The sequence below is a fragment of the Rosa rugosa genome, chromosome 2 (assembly GCF_958449725.1).
Source record: "Rosa rugosa chromosome 2, drRosRugo1.1, whole genome shotgun sequence".
Classification (NCBI taxonomy): domain Eukaryota; kingdom Viridiplantae; phylum Streptophyta; class Magnoliopsida; order Rosales; family Rosaceae; genus Rosa; species Rosa rugosa.
The window spans coordinates 23084682-23110019 of NC_084821.1; the positions used below are offsets into that span (position 1 = coordinate 23084682).

Here is a 25338-nt window from a genome sequence, read left to right on the forward strand (position 1 = left end):
TGTCTGAGGAACATTCAGACAACAGTTTTACTAAAGGAGATATTGTGTGTAATTCCTTGCAACGACATGACCACACTATCACTGATGTCTGAGGTTCATTCAACACAACAGATGCTTCTGGCACATTGTTATCTCAAATGCATTCAGACAACAGTTACATCTCGCAAACTGTTATCTTAAATACATTTCAGACAACAGGGGGAAAAAGTATGTGTAGTCTGAGGTTCATTCAACACAACAGATGCTTCCGGCACATTGTTATCTCATATGCTTTCAGACAACAGTTACATCTCGCAATCTGTTATCTTAAATACATTTCAGACAACAGGGGAAAAAAGTATCTGTAGTCTGAGGTTCATTTCAGACAACAGCTTTCACGTATTTTTGTTGTTGGAGATTCATCAGACACAACACAACATTTATAAAATAGTTGTCCTAAAATAATTTCACACAACACCAAAATAAAAAGCAATTGTCTAAGTCAACACGCATTAGATTTTGGGTAAATTCAGACAACAAATTTTTGCTTATACGTGTTGTGTGACTGAGCAACAGACAACTGTTTATCGACAGTTGTCTGAATGAGGTCAATCAGACATCAGGCTACTAGACAACAGCAGGTTTTTCATTCAGACAACAGTCGTTCGACAGTTGTCTGATTAACTTTGTGGTATAGTGCATCAAGGTCACCATTCACCTTTAAATATCGGCTCTAGTTTTGCAGCAGCATGCTTACTGTTTTTACAACCATGCATCACCAACTTCTCCTTTTTATAAAAGCTCTCGGCCACTTTACTTTCTTTTGGCCGTAAAAAATCGCTTGTATTATTTTTTTTTTTTGGAAACGAAGGCAAGAAAACAGAACGTAAAAATTATCGTAGCCAATTTGGAGGAGGCCAACGATGTTTTACTGCAAACTTGGAATTTCTTTTGTTTGTGGCCTTTGATTCAAGTAAATGGAGGCACTATAACATTGAATTTGAATAACTTATATCTTCTTGATCTTCAACCACTAAGTAGGCTGAACGTTGAAGCTCACCAAGTGTATTTAAATGACCAACTTCGGCTTTCATTTCAAACTTGGCCGATTTTGATTTTTCTAGGTCGGTTTTATCTCCGACAATCATGTCAAAGTGTACAAGCTCCTCACTTAAATAATCAACTTCTTGATGGTGCATTAGCCCTCCGAGTGGATCAAAGCTATGAATTCCGTCATCTTCATATGTCTCATAAATAGGCTCAATGTCGAAATTAAATTTGGGCTCACCATCTGGAGGAAAATCAACCTCCTTGTCAAAAATGCAACAATATTGAGGTTGCGTTTTGGGTGTTTGTAAATTCCATGCGGCGTGGCTATTGAAATCAACAAAACTTTTGCACGCAGCATAACTGTACCTCCCATTGACACCAGATATTGAACTTGAGCCGTTTGAATTCGGCTCAGAGAAACTCATTGTGAATACGCCTAAAACATTAGTATCCCACCGGGCGTGCCAAAAGATGTTTGCCTCAAAATCGTCTCGGCCAAAATTAGAGGCCGAGAGACTTGTGGTCCAATTGTCCTTCTTGATATGCAGGCGTGCCAACTCGCGGCCAATTGGCCAAGCGAGATTTTGATAAGATTTGCGCTTGATCTGACTTCTTTCAAGTGACTGTGGGCCGAGGAAGGAACCGTCTCGGCCGCTGGGTTCTCTTGCCTTTGTTGCAAGGACTTTCGGCGTCTTCACCGATGTTGCTTCTAAAAAGATATTTTTGATATAGGTTGCAGAAAGTAAAGTGCGAAAAGTGAAAGAATAAGAATCTAAATGCGAATTAATTAAATTGCATAAAATTTGAAGAGACTGAAGAGTAAATTGCAGGAAAGATAAAGTGCGGAAGGTAAAGAAAGCGATAAAAATTAAAGTAGGCTAGAGAAAGAATGAAAAGATTGATATTGTAGAGAATTTGATGTATTGATCTTGAGTTTTGTTGGTTGGGGACCTTTTACAATGACCTAGGAGGGTCGTATTTATGCAGTCACATACATAAGGTTTAGGAAATAAATTACAATTAAATTAAATGAATTTCGATCTTAATGACCGAAATTAAGATATGCTCCATATTACTTCAATCCTTAACCGCACTATTACTACTTCCTTCTTACGGCGCCATTATATTTGATTTGTTTTAATTTCTGCAATATTGTCTTCAATGCCTTCAAACTCAATAACATCTCAACATTAATTATATCAAAGAATAATTATTGCCGTTATTTCCTTCCCTTCTAATTTCTTCTCCAAAAGTTAATATCTAATAAAATCTCATAAATATGAAATTTATTGAGTATCAACAAGAAAAGCACTATATTTTCCTTATCTATCGGCCAATTGATTTACGGGCCGGTTTACCAAAAATAGGTACAAACAGTATGTTATCATTATGCAAGTAATCACAAAAAAACCACCCATCTTGAGTGCAACAACACAAGAAAAGCTCATAATCCTTGGAGTGAGAGACCTATCTAGATTGCATGTCACTCAATAAATCGAACCAACTGTCATCACAAACAGTCATACACTCCCAAAGAAAATCCACTAGCAATTAGACTGAGGGAGAGATCTAGGTGATCTTAGAATGGGGGATTTGGAACTGGACAGATGGAAGCTAAATGAGGGTGGGGATGGTGCATAGAGTTAGGTGGCGTTGCTCCGTGATATATAGAGGAGAAAAAATATCGATATAGCTGTTCGGTTATGTTTTCAAAAATAAATTTTCAAAACTGATTTTTTAAAACAAAAATGAGAAAATTAGATTGTATTTTCTAAATTTGAAAATGGTGGATAGTTTAGTGCAAAATAATATTTTTCATATTTTCTAAACTGGATGAACAAAAAAGTGAAAATGTCAAATTGTGTTGTTTTTGTTTAAGGACACCCAGTTTGTGTGTCTGGCCCAAACTCTGATTACTTGTCTGAGTTGTAATAGGGTTAGTCTTACCGATATCTACAGAGATATTTCAATCATTGTATGATTTAGTTACCTGGTAAGACGCAAATTATTTGTTTGTAACCTCTATATAAAGAGGCCCATATTATCAATGAAAGTACAACTCATTCTCTCCTAATTTCTGATCTCCTAAAACACGTTATCAGCACGAAGCTCCAACCCTGAAACCCTAAATTCGTAACCTTTAAACCCTAGCTGCCTCCACCGCAAACCTTAAAGGCCTTGATCCCAAGATTCCATAACCGGCGGCAGAACCACAAGAACCGACTGGAAAGCCACCAAACTGGCCGCCGGAAGCTCTGCCAATCCCTGGACCGAACGATTAGCCTCGGTTCGCTCTGCCACAGCCCTCGCCTGCTAGCCTCGTCCCGCACACGCCCCTGCCTTAGCCTCGCCTAGAGCCTCACTTGCAAGCCTCAATTAGCCTCGCTAGCATCTGCTAGCCTTGCCTACTACCCCCCTGGTGTACACACAGCCCAGCGCTAGCCTCGCTTCACCTCGATAGGATAGCGCCCTTGCGCAGCAGCTCCGTATAGCGTCGCACAGCCCTCGCAGCACCCTCGACGCCCCTCACAGTAGGCCTCCCAGCAACCTTTCCCACTCACGCACTCACGCCCAGCAGGTTAGCCTCATTATCAGGTTCCAGCCAGCAACCGGCCACCGCCAACTTCCAGCCACTTTTCCGGCAACTTTCCAGTGACCATATTTCGAGGTAAATTTTTATAAAAGTTCCCGCTTTCAAGTAATTTACTTTCTTTTCTTTTCTCGGGGACTTTCAACCTCCATTCTCCTACCCTCCACTTCTTCTTTTGTGGGGAGACCTAAGCTGAACTATGGGGGTTCGTGCTATCTCCAAGCTTGGACCTTGTTGAGATCTCCAAACTTAGAGTTTGTTAAGAATATATGATCGACCACATACACATAATTGTTTCGATCTAATCCAATACCTCTTGAATCGAATTTCTTGGGAGCGATTATGCTCAGAAATTCCTAATTTCTTGGGAGCGACTACGCTCAGAAATTTCTATTGTTTTCGTGGTAGCTTTTTCTGCTCTAAAACTAACCCTTTTTCTTGTTCTCTTTCAGGATAGTAACCTAAACAAACTGCACTTTGTTCCATTGGGAACAACTGGCTCTGGATATCACAAGTGGGTTTGTGATGTCCGCCAGCATCTCAAGGAAATGATTCTTGAGCCTAGCCAGGACGTGCTACCTATTGAGCAAGCTCAAGCTTTGGAAGAAAATAGAGCAGCCTTGGAGGCAAATAAGGAGAAAGCCGTCATCCTAATGACTCAACATATGGATGATTCGCTCCAGTACGAGTATCTGAATGAAGAAGACCCTAGAAGGCTAGGCTGTAGGTTTCACTCAAAGAACGCTTTGGCAACATCCGTTACTCCCTGCTTCCTGGCCTAGAAGTGAGATGGCATAATCTCCGCTTCTGTGATTTCAAGACAGTTCTTGATTACAACTCAGAAGTACTTTGCATCAAATCCTTAATGGAATTCTGTGGAAAAGATATCACAGATACGATGTTGATTGAGAGGATTCTCTCTACCTTCCCCATCTCTTCTTTGATGGTTGCTAAGAGCTATCGGATCGATGTTACTGCAGGACGGATCACAAGGTTTCATAAGCTCATTGGAGCCATAAATGTCGCTGAAAAGCATGACAACATCCTTGTAAAGAACTATGATTTGAGACCCGTATAGTCGCGCTCCAAAGGGAGGGCGCCAAGAGCGAAACCCTAATCCTATGGATACTTCTGGAGGTTCTGGTCCATATAATGCTCTATTTGTGAAGGTAACCACCAAAATAGGGGGATACAGAACCGAAGAGGTTAACGTGGAAAGAGAGAGGGAGGCAACGCCTTTGGCCATGTTGGTGGCGCCATCAACACTAAGAGCCATCCTAATGATGCTTTCAAAGCGCCATAATCATGGGAGTCTGAGCACAGAGATGTATGTTCTCGATATGGAGCATCCGGTCACTGGGCACACATTTGTAGAGCTCGTGAGAGTATGGTCACCGCCTACAAAGAATATTGTAAAGCAAGAGAAGCTCACTATGTGGAACAAGAAGATCAAGAAGGTGATCTCGAACTAAGGGTTCAAGACTTCAAATCAGGCCAAGATCAAGAGACTGCCGATTTTGAATAAAGTCTTTATTTTCCAAGAGATGTAATAGGCAATTGTCATATATTTTGTACTAAATGCCATTGGTTTAGTTTTTCTTCAACTAGGCTCATCCAAAGTGAGTATGATGTCTAGGAAGGTTTTGAGATAAGTGGTACTTATGTGAGCTTTGCTCCACCGACATCTCTCTACTCACCTGGTCATATTTATTTTGGAGTTACTTAAAGAAGTCAAACGACTACCATTATTTTGCATTAGTTAGTATTCAGATTAGATTTTCTTTTTATCAAAGAAACAATGATATACCTTTGGCTTATAAATAAAATTTTGAGTTCTTTTCATTATGACTCCAATTAAAATTCTGAGCATATTACTTTGTGACTACGATGGCTGGGCCATCAAGACTAGTTCAAGGACATGGAATTGCCCAAATTCCTCTTGCCAAATAACATCTTGATTACTGTCACAGAAACTCTCTACGCTTCTAGGGCAAATCAAACCCTATTGAGCTATTCTAGCCAACGGATTCCATGCGAAAACACATATAAAGAACTGAAAAGAGTTCTTTTGCATTACCTCTAATAATTGCTAATAAAGGTGCATCTTAGAGAAACTTATGTGTCTCTCTACTGAATTTTATGTCACCACTATTCGAGCTATTAAATCCAATAAAGTTATGAGAGAAGATCTCTTAGCTTTAGACACATATTGGCTTTATCACGATAGGATAGGTCATCCTAGTCATGATATGATGATCTGTCTACTAAAAACTTCACACAGACATCCATTCTTTTGAGCGAAACGAAGCACGAATCAAAGGTTGATTCCTGGACTAAGTGTGAGCTCTACCACTGTCTCTAGCCCCACCGCCGTCCACCACCAGTCTAGGGCTAGTATAGTCCATATCCATGAAGCCATGGATGGCGTCCATCATGGTGATGGCTCCCCAGGTGATGCTGCAATCACCACTTTGCTTCTAGTAACTTTACAGACGCTCAGGCCCAACCAAAATCTTCATTGATTGTTTCTAAGGCCCCTCACTCGTTCTGCAAAACTTGTTCCTTAGAGAAATTAGGACCGAGACCGTCCTATGCAAATGATACGGAAATATTCATTCTGTTTTTACATAAAATCTCAGGGGATTCTGTGGACTAATTCAACCAACTTGCGGACGTTTAAATATTTCATGATGTTGGTTGACACGTAACATTTCCACTTACTGGTCACGTGTTGTGTCATTGTCCACTTGTCATGCTGCTTATACTACATTCCTAGCACATATCATATGACAACGGGCTCACTCCCCAGATCATCCCATTCAGTCAATTCGACTTGATAATGCTAGAGAGTTTACATCGAAGACTTTTGATGATTATTGCATATCACTGAGACTGATGTTGGACATCATATTCCCATGGACAAACCTAAATGATCTCGAGGAAATGACTACAATGGATTGGTAATGCGCACCAAATTCCTTATATCTGCTTAGGGTGATGCAATATCGCATGCAGCTATGCTAATTCGTCTACGACCCACCGCCACTCAATCTCTCTCTGCGTTACAGCTAGTGACTGGGTACAAGTATATCATACTTATGCACATTTCAGTATGCTATTTATGTACCGATTGCACCACCACAGCGCACTATGATGGGTCCTCACAGACGACTAGGCAAATACGTTAGATATGAGACTCTAACAATCGTCTGCCACTTAATACCCTGGCTAGGTGATCTCTTTACCGCATGTCTTGCGAATTGTCACTTTGAGGAGACAGTCTTCTCATTGTTAGGGAGAGATAAGAACATGGATGTTCAACATGAACGACAGGAATTGTCGTGGTCTGTCCCTACTATGTCTCATCTCAATCCCCGCTAAAGTGACAAGATCACACATATTTGCTGTAAACATGCCTACAAGGATGGACTTCCCTATGAGAGGACGTAGTGCCACCCTACACGTAGGTAGGTATGACATCAATGCCATAGAGAATGGTACTCTGGCGTCACAGGCCATGGCCCCAGCTAGGATGAGTGGGGGGCCCGTGAGTTCGAATGATACTTTGGCACAACTCAATCCTTTGATCATCGACACTCAAAATCCATCTCATGAGAATGTTCCAGATTATGGTTATTGTTGGGGGGACGCCTCAATGTCTGAACATTACACTAGTGCACATGAGATGTGAGATAGAAACTCCATTACGATTGATGATGTATTTGCACATTTCATTGTGCATGAGTTTGTTGAGTCTAATGATATCAAACCACGCTCCATTGATGAATGAATACCAACATATAGAAAATTGGCCTAAATGAAAAGATGTGATCAACGTTAAGTTAGATTCTCTTACGAAGAGGAAGGTTTTTTGAGCTAGTGATGCCAACATCTCCTAACATAAAACCTATTGACTAATAGGTCTTCGTTAGAAAGCATGATGAGAAAAAGATATAGTAATCTCACCTTATGAAGCAAGGCTTCTCATAAAACGCCCTGGAATCGACTATGAGGAGACATATTCTCTCGTAATGGATGTCATTGCACTCCACTACCTTGTCAACTTGGTAATTTCTGAATAACTGAACATGCAGCTTACAAATGTGATCACCATATATCTCTATGGGGATCTAGATATGGAATATACATGAAGGTTACTGGTGAACTTCATTTACCTAAGTCAAGTGGCTCTAGACTACAGAGCGCATTTGCAATGAGGTTGAAATGCTTACTAAAGTGACTACTTGATTGAGAAGGGATATGTAAATGCCCTAGCGTTTCTAAGACAAGTTCTGGATTCTATCGCAATTCATGTTGGTGATATGATCTTCATTGGAAGCCCATATAAAGTTAAGGGAAACCGCTGAACACTTGAAATCCGAGTTTGAGATGAAGGATCTTGGGAGAACACGGTTTTGTCTCGGTTTGGAACTTGAGCACCGTGTTGATGGATGCTTAAGCGTTTTGACAAGGTCAAGCCTTCAAGCATGCCCATGATCACCCATAGTCTTAATCCTAAAAATGATCCTCTTCATTCGAAGGATGATGACAAAGATGTGCTAAAGGTAGAAGTGCCCTACTTAAGTATAATAGGATCATTATTGTACTTAGCTCAATGCACAAGACCGGACATCTTATTTGCAGTGAACTTGTTAGCTAGATATAGTTCTGTATCAACGCGATGCCATTGGACTGGTGATATGGGTTTGTTCTATCCCTACATAGAGATGATGGATTTGGACCCATCACACACCAGGAACGCTGCTAACACTGGCTTGCGTCCTCTATCCTCATCCTAAAATGACATTTGTGTTTTGGAAGGTTTTGCTGATTTTTGGTACCTTTCTAACCCACAAAGGTCACTCCCAAACTGGTTATGTGTTCACCATGGGTAAGACCGGGATATCTTGGAGGTCTATAAAGCAGACCCTGGTCGCTATAGTTTAGAACCATGCAGAGATTATTACTCTTTACGAAGTAGTTCGTGAATGTATGTGGATTGGATCCATAATTACGCATGTTCGAAGCAATTATGGTTTGAAGTCTATCACAGATGAGCCTCCGAGCATTTATGAGGATAATGCTGCTTGGTTTGAACAAATGAAGTAAGGCTACATCAAAGGCGACAACATCAAGCATCATCAACAACAACAGACTCTCCTCAAGATCAAAGTGAACTAGGTTCGATCTGAGGACAGTATGGTAAACTTGTCCATTAAGTCATTGCCTAAATCCACTTTTGAGAAACATGTTGGTAGCATCGTTTGTGAAAATTATCCGAACTCCCACGATCGTAGTCATCAGGGGGAGATGCAGACATTAGGGGGAGATATCTACATGTATGGTCTCGAAACTTGAAGGATGTGTTGTACTCTTTTTCTCCTTCGAACAAGGTTATTTTTGTCCCACCGAGTTTTTGATACTCAGGAAGGTTTTTGATGAGGCAACGAGAGAAGCACCACGTTTGGACGATACAATGAGGAGTGTTTAAGGACACCTAGTTTGTGTGTCTAGCCCAAACTCTGATTACTTGTCTGAGTTGTAATAGGGTTAGTCTTACCAATATCTACAGAGATATTTCAATCATTGTATGATTTTGTTACCTTGTAAGACACAGATTCTTTGCTTGTAATCCTCTATATAAAGAGACCCCTATTATTAATGAAAGTACAACTCATTCTCTCCCAATTTTTGATTCCCTAAAACAGTTTTCAGTTTCTCAAAATAAAAATTGAAAACATTTTCTACTTTTATTTTTCAATTTTTAAGAAATAGGTCGCCAAATGCATTCTGACCCCATTTTCATTTTTTATCTACATGAAAATATTACCAAACGCTACATTAGTTTTCTATAAAGCCACTTGCATGCCCATAAGCCAAGTTTGCCCAAGGATGAGCAGCCAATGAAGATAGTTCAATATGTGATATGTCAATGAAGTCATGTTGTTTTATACACGCTTTAAAATAATATATAGTAAATATACGTTATATTAGTTCATTTTATTACATCACGTCATCTCTTGAAGTGAAAAATAAAGAGAGTCGAAAAATAAATTTAAACTTGAGTGACTAAAGTGATTTGTTTTAAAAAAAAAAAAAAAAAGTGACAAAAGTGTCGATTGAGTTATAGTTGAGTGACCAAAGTTGTATATTAGAGCTATTTACTTTGTTTTCCTATTTCGTAAAAGTTTTGATGCAAATTAAGAAAATAAAAGGAGACGAGACCCTACGTAGTATAATGTATGAAGATCGTAACATGTTTGTTATCATGACATGCACTCGATCATACAAAAAATTAAAATGCTATTATATGTATGCATGCATTTACGTGTAGGGATTCACACGAATCAGTTGAGATTTACGGTGTGTTTGGATGAGAAAATTATAAAATCCGTAGGAATTTATAAATGATGGAATCTTTAACTCCATCAATCTAAAATTCCGTTAATTGCAATTTATATTATTTGGTTGCATCTATTTAGGATTTGAAATGTGTAATAAAATTAAGAAAGTTTAAAACAAATAAAAATATAATAGAAAAAAGTATTGTTTTGGAAATAAAAATTGAATACTGCAAAAGAATTCGTAAATGACACCTATTTTGGTGGAAATTGAAGTGAGGAATTTAAATAACGAATTCCTTCGTTTTTTTTCACAGAGAAATTTAAAATTTCCAATCTGATAATGCCAAACGAGGAAATTAGCTTTTAGGAATTATAAAATCCTCATTTTTAATTAAATTTCATCATTTTTTCCCTCATCCAAACACACTCTTAAAGAGGTGTATAAGAAACTTTATGTAGACTTTAAATATGAGGTTTTAATAAAAAAGCCTCGAGTGAGGTTCTATTTTTTATAGCCCAAAGATGATTGGGTGTTCTTTGATCAGAATAGTCATTGGCGCCTCCCAAGATCTCTCAATGTCCTCGGATTGTATAACTTGGTGCAATTTCCACATCGGTGGCGGCGGCGGTGAAGGCGCTGTTACAGTGTCCTCTTCCTTGATTAGTTGCTGATTGCATGGGTGGCCACTGGCCACGTGTGCTTGGGCCAATGGAGTATTTCTTTCGGTTGTTTTGTTTGGACGTGTTTCCTTTTCTTTTCTATCTGTATTATTTGGACCACTATTGGGTCTTTCCTATACTTATTACGGTTCGTTGAAGGGAAAAAAATAAAAAAAGGGAGTGGGTTCATGGTCTTGAATTGTATGAATGAAATGTTGAAAATCAGTCTCTGGACTACTCAAATGTATGTATTCTTAACCAACATCTGCTGCCAAATCTCCCCCTTTGTCATTATGGTTTAGTTAAGCTCATATTATCTGTCCCCTGGCCCTGGTGTACACCAGCTTAACGATAGAGACCATTTTCCTATATCATAATAATTAAGCTCATAATTAGTTCAGGTAGGACCATATATATGTCTTTGAATAAATATATTATTAATCATAATTATTAATTAACCATCCATATATTGTTGGGGAATTTATCAATTATTAGCGTGATTAGAATCTTCTTCTATGGTGTGTTATTCGATGCATATTTTGAGATAAGCCTTCTATATCTAGAATGAATATTTCTTGTGCAATGATAGATGAGACTTGTAAAGAATTTGAGTTGGCTAAAAATAGCTCAGTTTACCCCATTTATTGATTGATAAAATCTTCAAATGTTCCAAATCTCTAATGGGAGCAAAAGTTCCTGCCAAGTCACGATAATAAAATTTTGTACACTACTTCTCCCTCCATATTCGTTTTGAGAGAGCGACTTGAATAGTTGAATGTCCATGATAGTTCCATTTGCCTAAAGTAATGGTCTGAAAGGTCCTTGCATGTGTTTCTACTCTAGGTCTCTAGCTAACGAAATTTATGTGGTTGTTGCATAAGGGAAGTTTCCCTTTCACAATCCATCTTCCTTTAAGTGGAAACTAGCTGTTGCAATGTTTATAACTTGTCACAGCAGCAATATGTTTTGTTGTAAATGAATTCACACCCACGTATGAATCTGTATAAATGAACAATTGCCTTGAAATGATGATCTTATATAATGAGGATTTCATTAAGATTTTCTAATCAACATGTGTGAGACTCATTTTTCGATTACATTTTGGCAAATCAATCTTTAGATGCTTAGGTATGCATAAGTAGATCACTTCTAAAAGATTTCAATCAAAATGTTAATCATTAAGGTACCAAATTAAATCAAATCAATGGAACAACCAAATCTATCAAATCTGAACTTTTCATGTTCATAAATGATAAATCACGATTCTGAATGCCTTAAAGATTTTTAATTTTGTTGAAAATTTGCAGAAATGATCTACTCATGAATATTTAAACATCTAACGATTGATTTGCTGAAACGTGATAAAAAAAAAAAAAAAAAGTAGGTCTCAAAACCATTGATTAGAAAATCCTTATAAAGTTCTCATTTTAATGGTCCTCATTTTTTTTATCAACAAAAAAAAATGATCCTCATTAGAGCCCCACCCGTCTTATATAATAAGGCCCTTCTCTTTAAGGGATTTTTTTTCCCATCATTTTAAGCAAGGATTAAAATATCGGTTTATACATATCTATTGGAACTTTGAAGAAAAGAGATATGGGGAATATATCGAACATATTTTGAGAAAGAAATTTTTTTTGAAATATTCAGTTTATTGGATTTACATATAAATAGATATAATGTCAACTTCATCTATATATATCAAAAAAGAGACTGTAGGTGGTTGAAAAGATGCTCGCTGGTCTACAAAAGTATAATAATCAGATCATGACATATGACCCATATAGTACAAATTGTAGTGATGAACATGATAGTCATAGATCTCTTTAGAGCTGCCGATTGTTTGCTTTATAAGGGGATAGTAAAGATGAATCCAACTGGATGACTGGTCATGTATTTCTCCATATTACTTATATTCATAAATGTTATAGCTAAATTGATTGTTGCCTTCATGGGATTCATTTGAGGTCTCACTGCGCTCTGTGCCTAAATTGATATAATCAAAACTTAAGGCAACTGAAGCAGCATCAGATGGGGTACTTTGACCATCAGTTGCACCTCTAGTCCTTCTCCCATAAACAATTTTCTCTTGAGCACCATGATCAGCTATTCTAGCTCCATGGTCTTCATCTTAGGTGGCATGGTCAGAATTACTTTCACAAGTAAATTAGTTTACTCCTCCATCAATAGAAGATTGTTCATATTCATATCATTCACCTCCACCACCTTTTCCACTTCCACCATCTTCATCATCATCAGAACTATCCGGAGTTGTTGTACCACTCCACGTATCATCACTATATGAATTATCTCCAGGGTTTTTAACAACTTCTTCAGATAAAATCCTCTCTACATTGATTTCATCATTAGTTGCAGTTTCTACCACTTGTGGATGAGGGTTGCCAACTTCATCATCGAGGTGTGCAAGCATAATCCAATGAAGTGGATCAATGCCATTATTAAGCAGTTCACTTGCAACATGAAGTAGATCAATATAGTTGTTTTCATTGATCACATTATTTATTGTATTTCTGTCGCACAGCCGCAACTTCATGTTGCAGTAGCAATATATAAGCTTTTACAACTTCTCCTCATCCGGATTCCCCTCGAAAGGATTATTCCTCACCCAGATTCGCCTTGAGGGGATTTCTCCTCTCCTAAATTCCCCTTGAGGGGATTACTCCTTACTCATATTCGCCTTGAGGGAATTTCTCCTCACACAGATTCTCTGTTAGGGAATTACTTCTCACTTAAAATGTACTTAATATTATCTAACCGTCCATTTCTATTAATGCAAGTGCACGTCGGTGCATTGAATACTTCCTCATAACTTCTTTCTCACATACTCTTATAGAACCTTACTGGCTACGACAACAGCCGTAACTAAGCAATTTGGTCACTTTCGTGTACTCATGGGACGGCTGGCACTTTTGGGGTTTCCTTAAGGAATCAAAATGGCAAGTCATAGTTCGTGTCATGCCAAAATAGCTCATTACAAGCAATGTTGGCAAAATGTCATTATCTGTGATTTTGCTTTATAAAATAGTCTACCTTGAAAAGTATGCACAAAATTACAGAAGCATAAGAGTCTACAAAATTTGACAAAACCTTGTGAAACATCGATACTAATGTGGTTAATTTAATGGAACTTTGTGATGACCAAAACGCATGTGTACTAACATTTTCGAGTCCCCTTTTGCTCATGCTTACATTGTGTAACATATGCATCACACAGCAAATTCCATGCACATTAACAGTTAAAGCAAAAGGGTAAAGGCTTAAAACCAAACCTCACCAAAAATGCTAATCACACCAACTCCTTAATAGACTTGAAAAAAGAAGAAAAATATTAAAAATAAAAAGTTTTTCAATTAATTGCTTAATTTTTTGGTTTTTTGTTGTTGTTGTTGTTTTGTTTGTAAATTGAAAACGATAGTAACAAGGCATATGCAAGAAAAAGGAATGTAATATTGTGTGGCTATTGCCACCCTAATAACTATTTTATTCACCCTACAAGTTTCTGATTCATTAAAATACTCAAATATCTTAATATTTATTTTTTGAAAAAAAATATCTTAATATGAAATTACAATAAAGGACAATATTAGATTAAAAAGTACAATTCATTTTTCTTATTGTCCTTGCAGAATACGTGCTTAAAATTACAATTAATTTTTCTTATTACCCCTACAGAATACGTACTTAAACTTCATTTTTAATCTTTTCATTCATCGTTAAACCGGGTGAGATTGATTGACTAAGACCATTAAAAATTACAATTAATTTTTCTTATTACCCCTACAGAATACGTACTTAAACTTCATTCTTAATTTTTTCATTCATCATTGAACTCGGTTTGACTAAGATTCATGAGATTGACTGATAAAGACGAGGAGAAAGCCAAAAACAACTGAGAGAGACACTGAGGAAGCCAAATAGAAAAAGATTTCGAGCTAAATCCTATATTGGAAAAGAGCATTTTGGGTACTGCAAATGGGTGAACAAAATAAACATGAAATTTAAAAAAAAAATTGTAGGGTAAGAAGAGAATGTAGGATGAACAAAATAGTTAGTAGGGTGGCAATAGCCACATCCTTCCCATAATATTATTGTTCACTGCCAACTTATTACATATAGTAAATATTTCTCAGATCAACAAGCTCACATAAGCAAAAACCCTTCGCTATAAATGAACAATTAAATACTACACCCCGCCCAAATAGATATTTGTGGTGCGAAAATGTAGACACATATAAAAACCTTATAGATGAACTTTCACTAAGCAAGCTACTTTGAAGCAGAACCAAACATCATAAACTATGACAATCTCCTTCCATTTGGTTTAGGAGATTGTCACAATTTATAGATGACTGGGATATCCCCTTTGTCTACTTCTTTTTTTGCCCTTTTTACTGTTGATCTGACGCCTAGTAAAGGAGTTGGCATTGACTACCATACTGAACTTTATTTTGCTATCTAAGCGTCGTCCGACCTTCAGAAATTCAATTATATGAGGGGCATATAATCAAATCTTATGTCTTACAAACTTTTTATCATTCATCGGTACAAATTTATTTATTCTTTTTACTTCTTTCAAAAGTAAAGGAAAGATTACAATAAGAGGTACTCTTTAACTCTAAACACTAGAAGTTTTTTCTTTTCTTTTTTTTTCAGGGTCTATATTTTAGAGGAGTTTTGCCCCATTGGATTAGGGCCTTGCTTTGTTTAGAAACATGATTTATTTTGTTTTCTCTCACCAATATGAGTTCAATACGTATATCATATAAAAAAGAATAATATATGAACCAAAACATGACAAGGCTCTTTCATGAGCGACCAAACCCTAGCCTCCATCCCGGCGGCAACTTCTCACGCATCCATCTACACACTAACGATGCTCGTTTCCCTCCCGGCAGTGACGACGCATCCCTCCTTTCCAACGACGCTTCCAAGCAGCCAAACCCAGCGGCCTTCCAATCGACCGCGCCTAGGAACACTTTTTGTGTTCATTCAGTGATTTCCATCTGTGGATTTGTTTTTGCTCTTGTCCTTCATCCTCGATACGAGGATTGGTGGATTTCAATTTGGTTGGCGTCGTTGAATAGGCTCCTCCGATTCGTGCCTCGACCTCGTCGTGGACGGCTTCGGGGCTGTCATCTCTCTCGTCGGAATAGGCTGATCTTTGATGGAGGTTTTAGGGCGAGGCTGCTACTGTTGGTGTCGATTGTGGTGGTGTCAGGCGGCGATTGGCTACTGGTTTGGTGGCTGATCGGGTGTTGGCCTCGTTGGGTTGGCAATGACAAGACAACTCTGTTGCTGTCGAAGCTGGAGGCACTGAAGGTCGGGCGATGTATTTCTTGGGTGCCCAACGGTGGTTGGGTGTCTAGATCTAATCTGACCAGTTTTTTGGGATGCTTTCGGACCCAAATCCAGCTCTTTTTGTTGGGTTTGGGTTCTCCAGGGGGTTGGATTTGGGACCCAGGAGATATCTTGATTGTAATTTTGCTCAAGTTTGCTATTATCTCTATTTTGGGTGTGCTGCTTTTAATTTCAGGTAGATTGATTATTTCTACATTTTACAAAGAGTCTCAGTACAATCATGCTGTGAGTACCACAATTGAGTGCCTTGGCGAACAGTGTGTTTTATTCTGGGACGAGTTTATTTTTGATTGGTTCGCCGATTTCTTGCACACCCTGATTGCAGATTCTGATGGTATGGTCTACAAATCTCAAGGTCGGGACAATGCTATTGTTGGTAATTATCTTGAGAAGGCTGAGGATTTACCTTCAGTTTTTGCTAGTTTCTTTGTTAGTGTTTCAGAGCCTTGTTTTATTGTACAAGGACAACTTGTTGGTGTAGTACACCTTCTGATTTGTCCTTTCTTAGCTCTAGGGTTATGTCGGATATGGCCTTTGTATGCTCCCTATTGGGATGCCCTCATGAGCGATTTCTATCGCTAATTCAATGAACTTTTCATTTTTCAAAAAAAAAAAAAAACTTATATCATACATTTTTATGTCACATGATCTTACTCATAGTTTTAATTCTTATTAAATATATAGGGTTTTTGTCCATTTACCCCATTTTTAGAGATTTTTTTCCCACTTACAGTTTTTTTAATTCCCTCTTACCCAAAACACTCTAAGGAGGTCTTCCCTAATATCCCATTAAGATTTTTTTTTTTGTTTTTTTAATTTTTTTAATACCATTTTACCCTCACCCCTTTGAAACTTAGAGAGAGAGAGAGAGAAAATGGAAGAGAGAGAAACCATAGGAGACTTCACCGGAGCTCGGTCACCGGCCGTCGGATTCCGGTCACCGGCCGCCGCCCACCGGAATTTGCTGAAAATCTCACCGGAAAAGTTTTTTTGCCCCCAATAGACATCTATTGCCCCTCTATTATTACCCCCTAATAGAGGGACCTCTATTGCCCCAATAGTCTATTGCTCCCTAATAGACGTCTAGTGCCCCCCAATAGACGTTTCAATTACCGAAATGAGAATTAATCTTCCTAAAATTAGACAAATAAAACTTTGATTAAAGAAAAAAAATGAAGAGATTGTATCAATTCAAAACGTCTATTGGAGGGCAATAGACGTCTATTGCCCCCCAATAGACATTCAAATTTTTTTTCCCCTTTCCTTTAGCCCCATTACTTTAAAAAAAAAAAAAAAAAAAAAAAAAAAAAAAAAAAAAAGGGCACCCAAGAAGCAACAACAACGCCGGCGCATTTCTACCGGCGAACTCGTCTCCGGCGCCACCAACAACGACCCCGGCCCCAACTCCATGGTCCTCACCTTCGCCAATCCTTTCTGGATTGAAATCTGTCACCAAGTTTGAAGTCGGAGACGAGGGGAGAGAGAGATCACGTCGCAGGGAACCTGGAGCACGCCACCGACGTCGTCGTCGAACTCAGAGAGAAAGAGAGAGTGAGCCCCGGCTGAGATGTTCGTGGCTGCTTCCAAAGGCGGAGAAGGCCCTCGGGATCGGCGATCAATCGGACGGCGTCGAGGACTCCGGCGAGGTAGCTTCGACCGGCGTTTGAGTTCTGTATTCTCGATGCAGTTCGACTCCAGAGAGGTAGCTCCGACCGGAGTTTCTTCGTCGTCTTCAGGCGTGGAGATTGCAGATCGGGGAGAGAGAGAGAGTCGGCCAACAGCGTGGAGAGAGTGGGGGGAGAGAGAGAGAGAGAGAGAGAGAGAGAGAGAGAGAGAGAGAGAGAGAGAGAGAGTAGAGTGGCATGGATGCAATTTCTTAATTATACGAAGGGCAAAATTGTCATTTCGCTTTAAATTGGGTAAGTGGAAATAAAAATCTCTTGCTAGGGGGGGTAAGTGGGATAACTTGCCTCATTTTGGTGCTTTTGGTCAAGAACCCTTAAATATATATGAATACTTTAATGAGTATGTAGTGAAATTGGAAAATGAAAATAGATAAGGAAAATAATAAAGAATACAATCTAATGTTATTGAATTGGAAAATCTAGAGAAAATTAATATAATATTTCTTTGGTATAATTATTGTCCTTAGTAGTCATTTTATAGTAGGTTATATATGTCATTTAATAATTCAAAATAGAGTGAGGTCAAGTGAGCAAATTTGGAGGTCCCAATAGAAACACTCTTTATGATCCAATTGAATATAAATGGAGAAAAAGAAAAAATAATGAAAAAATACTTTCAAATGAAACTTTTATTTGACTTCACTGCTCTCCACATTCAAATCAAATCAATTATGAATTTCCCAAGTAACAATGATTTGATATCAACAACACACGAGTCAGCTTTTACAACTAATTGTTTTCCTCCTTCCGTTATTTCTGTTACAGACAGAGACAAATTCAAACTAGTACTCTACTCTAGTACTCTTCCTTCAATCCCACAATTCTTCTCTGCATATATAATTCTCCTTTTACTGTATTTTGATTTCACAACTAGTAAAAGCCTGAAAGCTCTTTCTCCTATTGCTTTATCTCCCAATGGAAAAGGTCCCTATACTTGTTCTTGTTTCTGTTCTCCTTTTGGTGCCAACAGCAACTGCTGCTAGAACCCAAGATGGATCAGAGGACTGGGGCTATGTTGAAGTCCGACCCAGTAAGCAATTCATTCTATCGCATCTTTCTGTGTCTTTTCGTATTGCCTCAGAAATGTCAAGTGAATTTGGTGTTCATGACTGTTTGCTCTGTTATGATTGTTTTTCACAGAAGCACACATGTTCTGGTGGCTTTATAGAAGTCCTAACAGAGTTGAGGATCCCTCAAAGCCATGGCCAATTATTCTCTGGCTCCAAGGTGGACCTGTAAGTACTTCACCAATAATAATATGGAATGAGTGAATGTGGAAAACCCAGAAAGGAAAGTTATTCATACTCAATAGAACCCAGAAATTTTTTTCATTTTTTCTTCACTAATTCATTCTGTTTCCATAAACAAATAGGGAGCTTCAGGAGTTGGGATTGGGAACTTTGAAGAGGTTGGGCCATTGGACACCAATTTGAAGCCAAGGAATTCAACGTGGTTGCAAAAGGCAGATCTTTTATTTGTGGTAAGTCATCAAAACAGACCAACTCTTGAGATCATTGGAATCTTTCATATATTAATTTTGGTTTTTTGGCATAATTTAGGATAACCCAGTTGGAACCGGATTCAGTTTTGTGGAGGACAACGCTCTGTTTGTGAAAAATGATGTGGAGGCAGCCACTGATTTGACAACATTACTGAAAGAGCTATTCAACAGAAATGAGAGCCTCCAGAAGAGTCCTCTGTTCATTGTGGCAGAGTCTTATGGAGGCAAATTTGCAGCGACTCTTGGACTTTCAGCTATAAAAGCCATTGAAGAAGGAACACTAAAGCTTAGACTTGGAGGTAAATAGTAACTAATTATTTTTTTGGTCTAATTAGAGAAAACCGAGATCCTTAAAATGATGAAACCGGATTTTTGACATTGCCTTCTGTATTTTAGGTGTTGCATTGGGAGACAGTTGGATCTCCCCGGAAGATTTTGTGGTACTTTTGCCAAATTCAACTAGTTTGACCCAATAATTCATTAATTTACTGGATTTTTACAGATTTATACTCGATTTCCAAGTGATATTTACAGTTTGGTTTTTATATGTGCACAATGTAGCTTTCATGGGGTCCTCTTCTCAAAGACGTTTCAAGGATTGATGATGATGGCTTGGAGAAATCAAACAGGTCCATTGATTAATTGATTTGGTCTGGTATTAGAAAATGATGGATTTGGGAAGTGGTCAGATTTGATATTTCTAATAAATCCCATTTTGGTTAACAGTGTGGCTCAGCTGATCAAGCAGCAGATTAAGGATGGGAAATTAGAAGATGCAACCAATTCATGGAGTCACCTTGAGAACCTCATTAGCGCCGGGAGTAACAACGTGGTAATTATTTTTTTTTTTTAATATCTTTTATCGAGAGATTTATGGGTCTAAACGTTACATGATTTTTCTTTCTCAACACGTGCATATTGTAACCTTCAGGTTACATGTAGCTCATCATTTTTTTTTCATGACTGATTTTCAAGTATTATAACTCATATATTGTGATCTTAATTTCCAGGATTTCTATAATTTCCTATTGGATTCAGGAATGGACCCAGTGTCGGTGTCTGTGACAACCACTGAACTATCACAAAAAAATTTTGCACTTAAGAGATATACAAGATATCTAAATTCCTTGAGGCAGTCTTCATTAGCACCAGGTGGTAATGGAGATCTTGACACTTTGTTGAATGGTGTCATTAAAAGGAAGCTTAAGATTATCCCAAACAATGTGACGTGAGTGTATATGTATTACCATTTGCACTCTAGAAAATATCTCACTTCATATTTGAAATTTACTCATTAAAAGTTTTTTTTTCTGCAGTTGGGGAATGCAGTCCGGCAATGTGTTCGAAGCTATGACCGGAGACTTCATGAGACCCAGAATTAATGAGGTAATAATATGATTAATATGGTACCTCAAACAAAAATTATTGTGCATTCTAGAAAATTTCATCTAATTTTATTGCATCTCTAAGATTTAGGGTGGTAATCTAACACCAAGTGAGTTAGGAGTTTGCGATCACATGTCTGGGATCTAATTTAATAACAGAAAATAGAGTATAATACATAAATATAAAAATACTGACTTGCTCACCAATATGAATTTGTAAAATGAAACACAACTCTTCAAATGTGAAATAAAATAATTACACCACTCTGTGTGGGTCAAGTCTCTAGCTTTTTTATTATTTATTTGATTGCACTGAAATTCAAGAAGATTCTGAATTTCTTCTCATCGTATTTATCATCCAATTGAGAAATCAAAGTTTGGAAATGAACGTTCCTTTTGATCTATCAATGATTCTTCTTCTATATATGTATTCTTCAACGTAACAACCCAATCAAACCTGTCCTTATTACTACATTTGTCTTTCAGCATGGTTTTTTCTTCATCATATAGGTTTACCTCTTCTTGTCATCCACTCTACGGCACTTCTCATTTGTCTTAGAGTAGAATCTTATTTTGGAGTCAATTTTTTATTTATTTATTTCTTTTATTTTTGGCTTTTTGCAAGTCTTCAGGTTGATAATTACTCCACTCATATTTATCTCTTTTGGACTTGAACAGGTTGATCAACTCCTTGCCAAAGGGGTCAACGTCACAATATACAATGGGCAAGTAAGACTCCTAAAATCTTCTTTACTCGGGTTTCATGATTAAATCTAAAAGCGAACCAATAAAATGTGCATGCTAGGTAATAACGTCACGTTATACATAAGTGCTCATGAGTCACTAATCGACCCTAACAATGATTAAACACTAACCATATTTACAACATCTACTCGATTTTAGCTAATGACATAATGTGGTCGGTGAATAATGTAGGTTGATCTTATATGCGCAACTAAGGGGACAGAAGCATGGATTGAAAAGCTCAAGTAAAAACCCTCTGTCCACCATTTTCGAGAAATATTCATTACTGCGAATTTTTTTTCATTTTTTTTCTTTTTAGGTGGGATGGACTCCAACAATTTCTGAACAAGAATAGAACCCCTCTCTACTGTGGAAGTGATAAAAGTACAAGAGGATTCACCAGGTCGTACAAAAACCTTCACTTCTATTGGATTCTTGGAGCAGGACACTTTGTAAGTTATAATTTACTCACCTACTCATAACAGTAAATGTTTTTACCCCCTCTATATCTGAATTTACTATAGATGTCTTGTCAATTATCATCTCTCGTCACATCTGACCTTTTATGACCATGAAAACCACGTCAGACTCACACTTGCCCAAATGTGGGAAAATGATGAAACCTAATGTCACTTATTTTTTCTTTTTAGGTAAAAAGATAATATAGTTATAGACCTATGATGATGAATAAAAAATATATCAACAAAAGTGGTAATATAATACGAAAAGTCTTCTGTGGACCGAGGTTTACCTGCACCAAATTCAAATTCAACCCATGTCAGTCACGCACGGTTTCCAATTTGTCTATGATCCACCTGCATCATGGTTCATAGTAGAATTTTTCAATATAATATTATTTGGCATAATGAAGCATTGGCCATGGTTAAGATGTCACCTTCATCATCATGTTACTTCAGGATCCTTTGTTTGTTCAAATTTTTGCAAATTTTGAGTGTAGCATTTGAGTTGGCCATGTGTACTAAACATATTAGTGTTCCCCTTTTTGGGGTCAATGAACATATATTAATTATTCTAATTCATGCTATGGTTGGCCGATTCAATTGAAGCAGATAATTATGGTAAATTGACTTAATTCTTTCATGTAAGTTGGTTCTTTTAGTATCTTTTCATTCATTTGAGGAAAAAAAAAAAAAAAAAAGGATTTTACCTAGTCAGATTTTAACGAGACTGTCTTGTATCCTCACATTGTTTTGTATGTTAGTATTTCATTTATTCATAAAGAAAAAAAATTAGATTTTACCTAGTGAAGATTTTAACGAGACTATCCTATATATCCGCGTTGTTTTGTATGTTAACACTATTTCATTTATAAAAAAAAAAATTATACTTTACTTTATTAGAATTTTAACGAAACTGTCTTGCATACACACATTATTTTGTACGTAACTATTTTTTACGAATACATTAGCACATTGCCGAATTTTTAACTTTATTCTTGAATTTTAAGTTCGTGTGAAATAGGATAAATCCATATGATTTTTGCATTGACCAAAAAAAACTACGTAAATGTATTGCTTTGCAAAGCATGACGGTGACAATTATTGAGTACCATATAGTTCATTATTTAATAGTGACAGTTTCGTACGATATATACTCAGAGAGAGCCATAGAGGGAAAGGGCAATCAGAAAAGTCAGAAGTGATGAGCAGACCACTCGTTTTTGGAAGACAGATTCTGAGTCTTACTGACCAAAGGCTGCTCTCATATTTTTTTAAATGTAGGTACCTGTGGATCAGCCCTGCATTGCTTTGAATATGGTGGCTGATATTACACAGTCACCTGCTTCTGCTTCTGCTTCTGCTTCTGCTAGAAGCACATGATGATAGACCATGCATTTTTTTTTTCACTACATTACACAACGTAACAGAGGCTACGTGCTGTAGCAGCAGTTCTGCAATAAGCAAACAAACAAAGAAAGAGGAAGAAGAAGGTACAGAGGACAGGTACAGAGTCAACAAGCAAAAGTAATAACAACGTGTCGCACGCACAACAGGAGCAATGATACAAAAGGGGAAACGTAAAGCTAACCTGCAGAGTGCAGGCGATAGGACATATTTTTAGTTTTTGGGGATGAGAGTATGGTGTTATCAATTTCAAATATATTGGTATATGATTATTAATTTGCTTGATCTTTTTTCCTAATAACATCGATCAGTTGTTTGGTTTTATGAGACTGTAGTGTTCTATTTCATTGACATGAGTTAAACATTGTTTTTGGCTAATAATAATAAGTGAAGAAAATTGTAGGGTACATATAACAGCGTAAAAGTATATAACAGTGGCGGATTCAGAAATTAGTTCAGTGGCGGAACCAGTAATTCCTGCATAGAAAATTAGTTCAGAAGATTATGACCAAAAAGCACACAATCCAAATTAAAACCATAGTAATTCCTGCATATAGTTTAGTTAAGGAGATTACATTAAAGGATCCTTCACCCAAAGCACCAAAATTAGACAAAATTATCTCACTTACCCCAGCAACAGATTTTTATTCCCCTTTACCCGATTTAAACTAAATTGACATTTTTGCCCTCAGCCTAATTGGAAAAAGACATCGATGCCATGCTCCTCTCTCTCTCTCTCTCTCTCTCTCTCTCCCTCCCTCCCTCCCTCACGCTCCCAGCCCAGAGCCTCGGTGCCCGACGATGATTGTTGTTGCCGGTCACCAAAAATTCTTAGAAACCGGCTAAAGTTCAGGCTCCGTTCCGTCGTCGTACCGGGAAACTCAGATCAGAAGTAGATCGCCGCTGAGGAGAAGAACCAGACGCCGGTGGTCCTCCTTCTTGTCTTCACTGGTAACCGAAATTCCGGTCGGGTCAAGGCCGGACTGAAACTCTCTCTCTCTCTCACTCACAGATCCGCCATCAGAGCAACCGTCTCGGCGCCGGGATGCTGCCACAGGGGAGAGCCTCTTCACGAGGACCAAGACGCTGCTGAAGACACTTTCAGTCCTGGGTCTGCAAACGTAAATAAGCACAAAAGAGATGAGAGTCTTAGAGATCCGAGCGTATCGATAACGAAGTACATAGCCAGCTAGAGATGATGAGCATGGTAAAAGATGGAGCCCGAGGAATTAAAAGCTACGTCCAGAATCCACATAGGAACGAATAGCAGTATGTAGCTGTGTAGCTTTCCAGGTGGTGGTACTGCGAGGAAGATGACGTGTAGCCTGTGAGAAGGGTTTGTTTCACTGTTGGGCATTTACTAAAAGAAGGGAGAAGAGGACTTGAATTGGGTGCCCAAATCTTTTTTTTTTTTTTTTTTAAGTAACAGGACAGAAGGAAAGAAAAAAAAAATTTGAATGTCTATTGGGGGGCAATAGACGTTTTTAAATTGATATAATCTCTTCGTTTTTTTCTTTAATCAAAGTTTTATTTGTCTAATTTTAGGAAGATTAGTTCCCATTCCGGCTACCGAAAGTTTTATTGGAGGGCAATAGACGTCTATTAGGGGGCAATAGATGTCTATTGGGGCAATAAACCTTTCCAGCGACCTATGAAATCTCCGACGACTTCTTTGAGGATTTCCGGCAAGGTTTTCAGAAAAATCCGGTGGGCGGCGGCCGGTGACCAGAATCTGGCTGCCGATGACCGGCTTCGGCGAAGTCTCCTATCGTTTCTCTCTCTCTCTCTCTCTCTCTCTCTCTCTCTCTCTCTCTCTCTCTCTCTCTCTCTCTCTCTCTCTCTCTCTCTCTCTCTCTCTCTCTCTCTCTCTCTCTCTCTCTCTTCTCTCTCAGTAATAAAGGGGTGAAGGTAAAATGGTATTAAAAAAATTTATAAAAAAAAAAAAAAAAACCTTAATGGAGTATTAGGGAAGATCTCCTTAGAGTGTTTTGGGTAAGAGGGAATTACAAAAAACTTAATGGGGTAAGTGGGAAAAAAATCCCTAGAAATGGGGTAAATGGACAAAAACCCTACATTAAAATCAAACAATAGAAGTCATAGTAATCTTTGCATATAGTTTAGTTCAGGAGATTACATTAAAATCAAACGAAAGAAAT

At 37.9% G+C, this 25338-nt stretch overlaps 1 protein-coding gene across 1 annotated transcript; it reads left to right on the forward strand.

Annotated features, from left to right (window-relative positions):
• The first annotated feature begins 18316 nt into the window (after positions 1–18316).
• LOC133732495 (serine carboxypeptidase-like 51) lies at positions 18317–23512 on the forward strand. Its single transcript, XM_062160058.1, has 13 exons — positions 18317–18717; positions 18828–18922; positions 19060–19167; positions 19247–19487; positions 19585–19628; positions 19750–19817; positions 19915–20020; positions 20199–20416; positions 20505–20574; positions 21252–21302; positions 21510–21562; positions 21637–21769; positions 23060–23512. Exons 1-13 carry the CDS (start codon positions 18603–18605, stop codon positions 23156–23158), a joined length of 1401 nt encoding a protein of 466 aa, XP_062016042.1. The 5' UTR covers positions 18317–18602; the 3' UTR covers positions 23159–23512.
• Positions 23513–25338: the final 1826 nt, after the last annotated feature.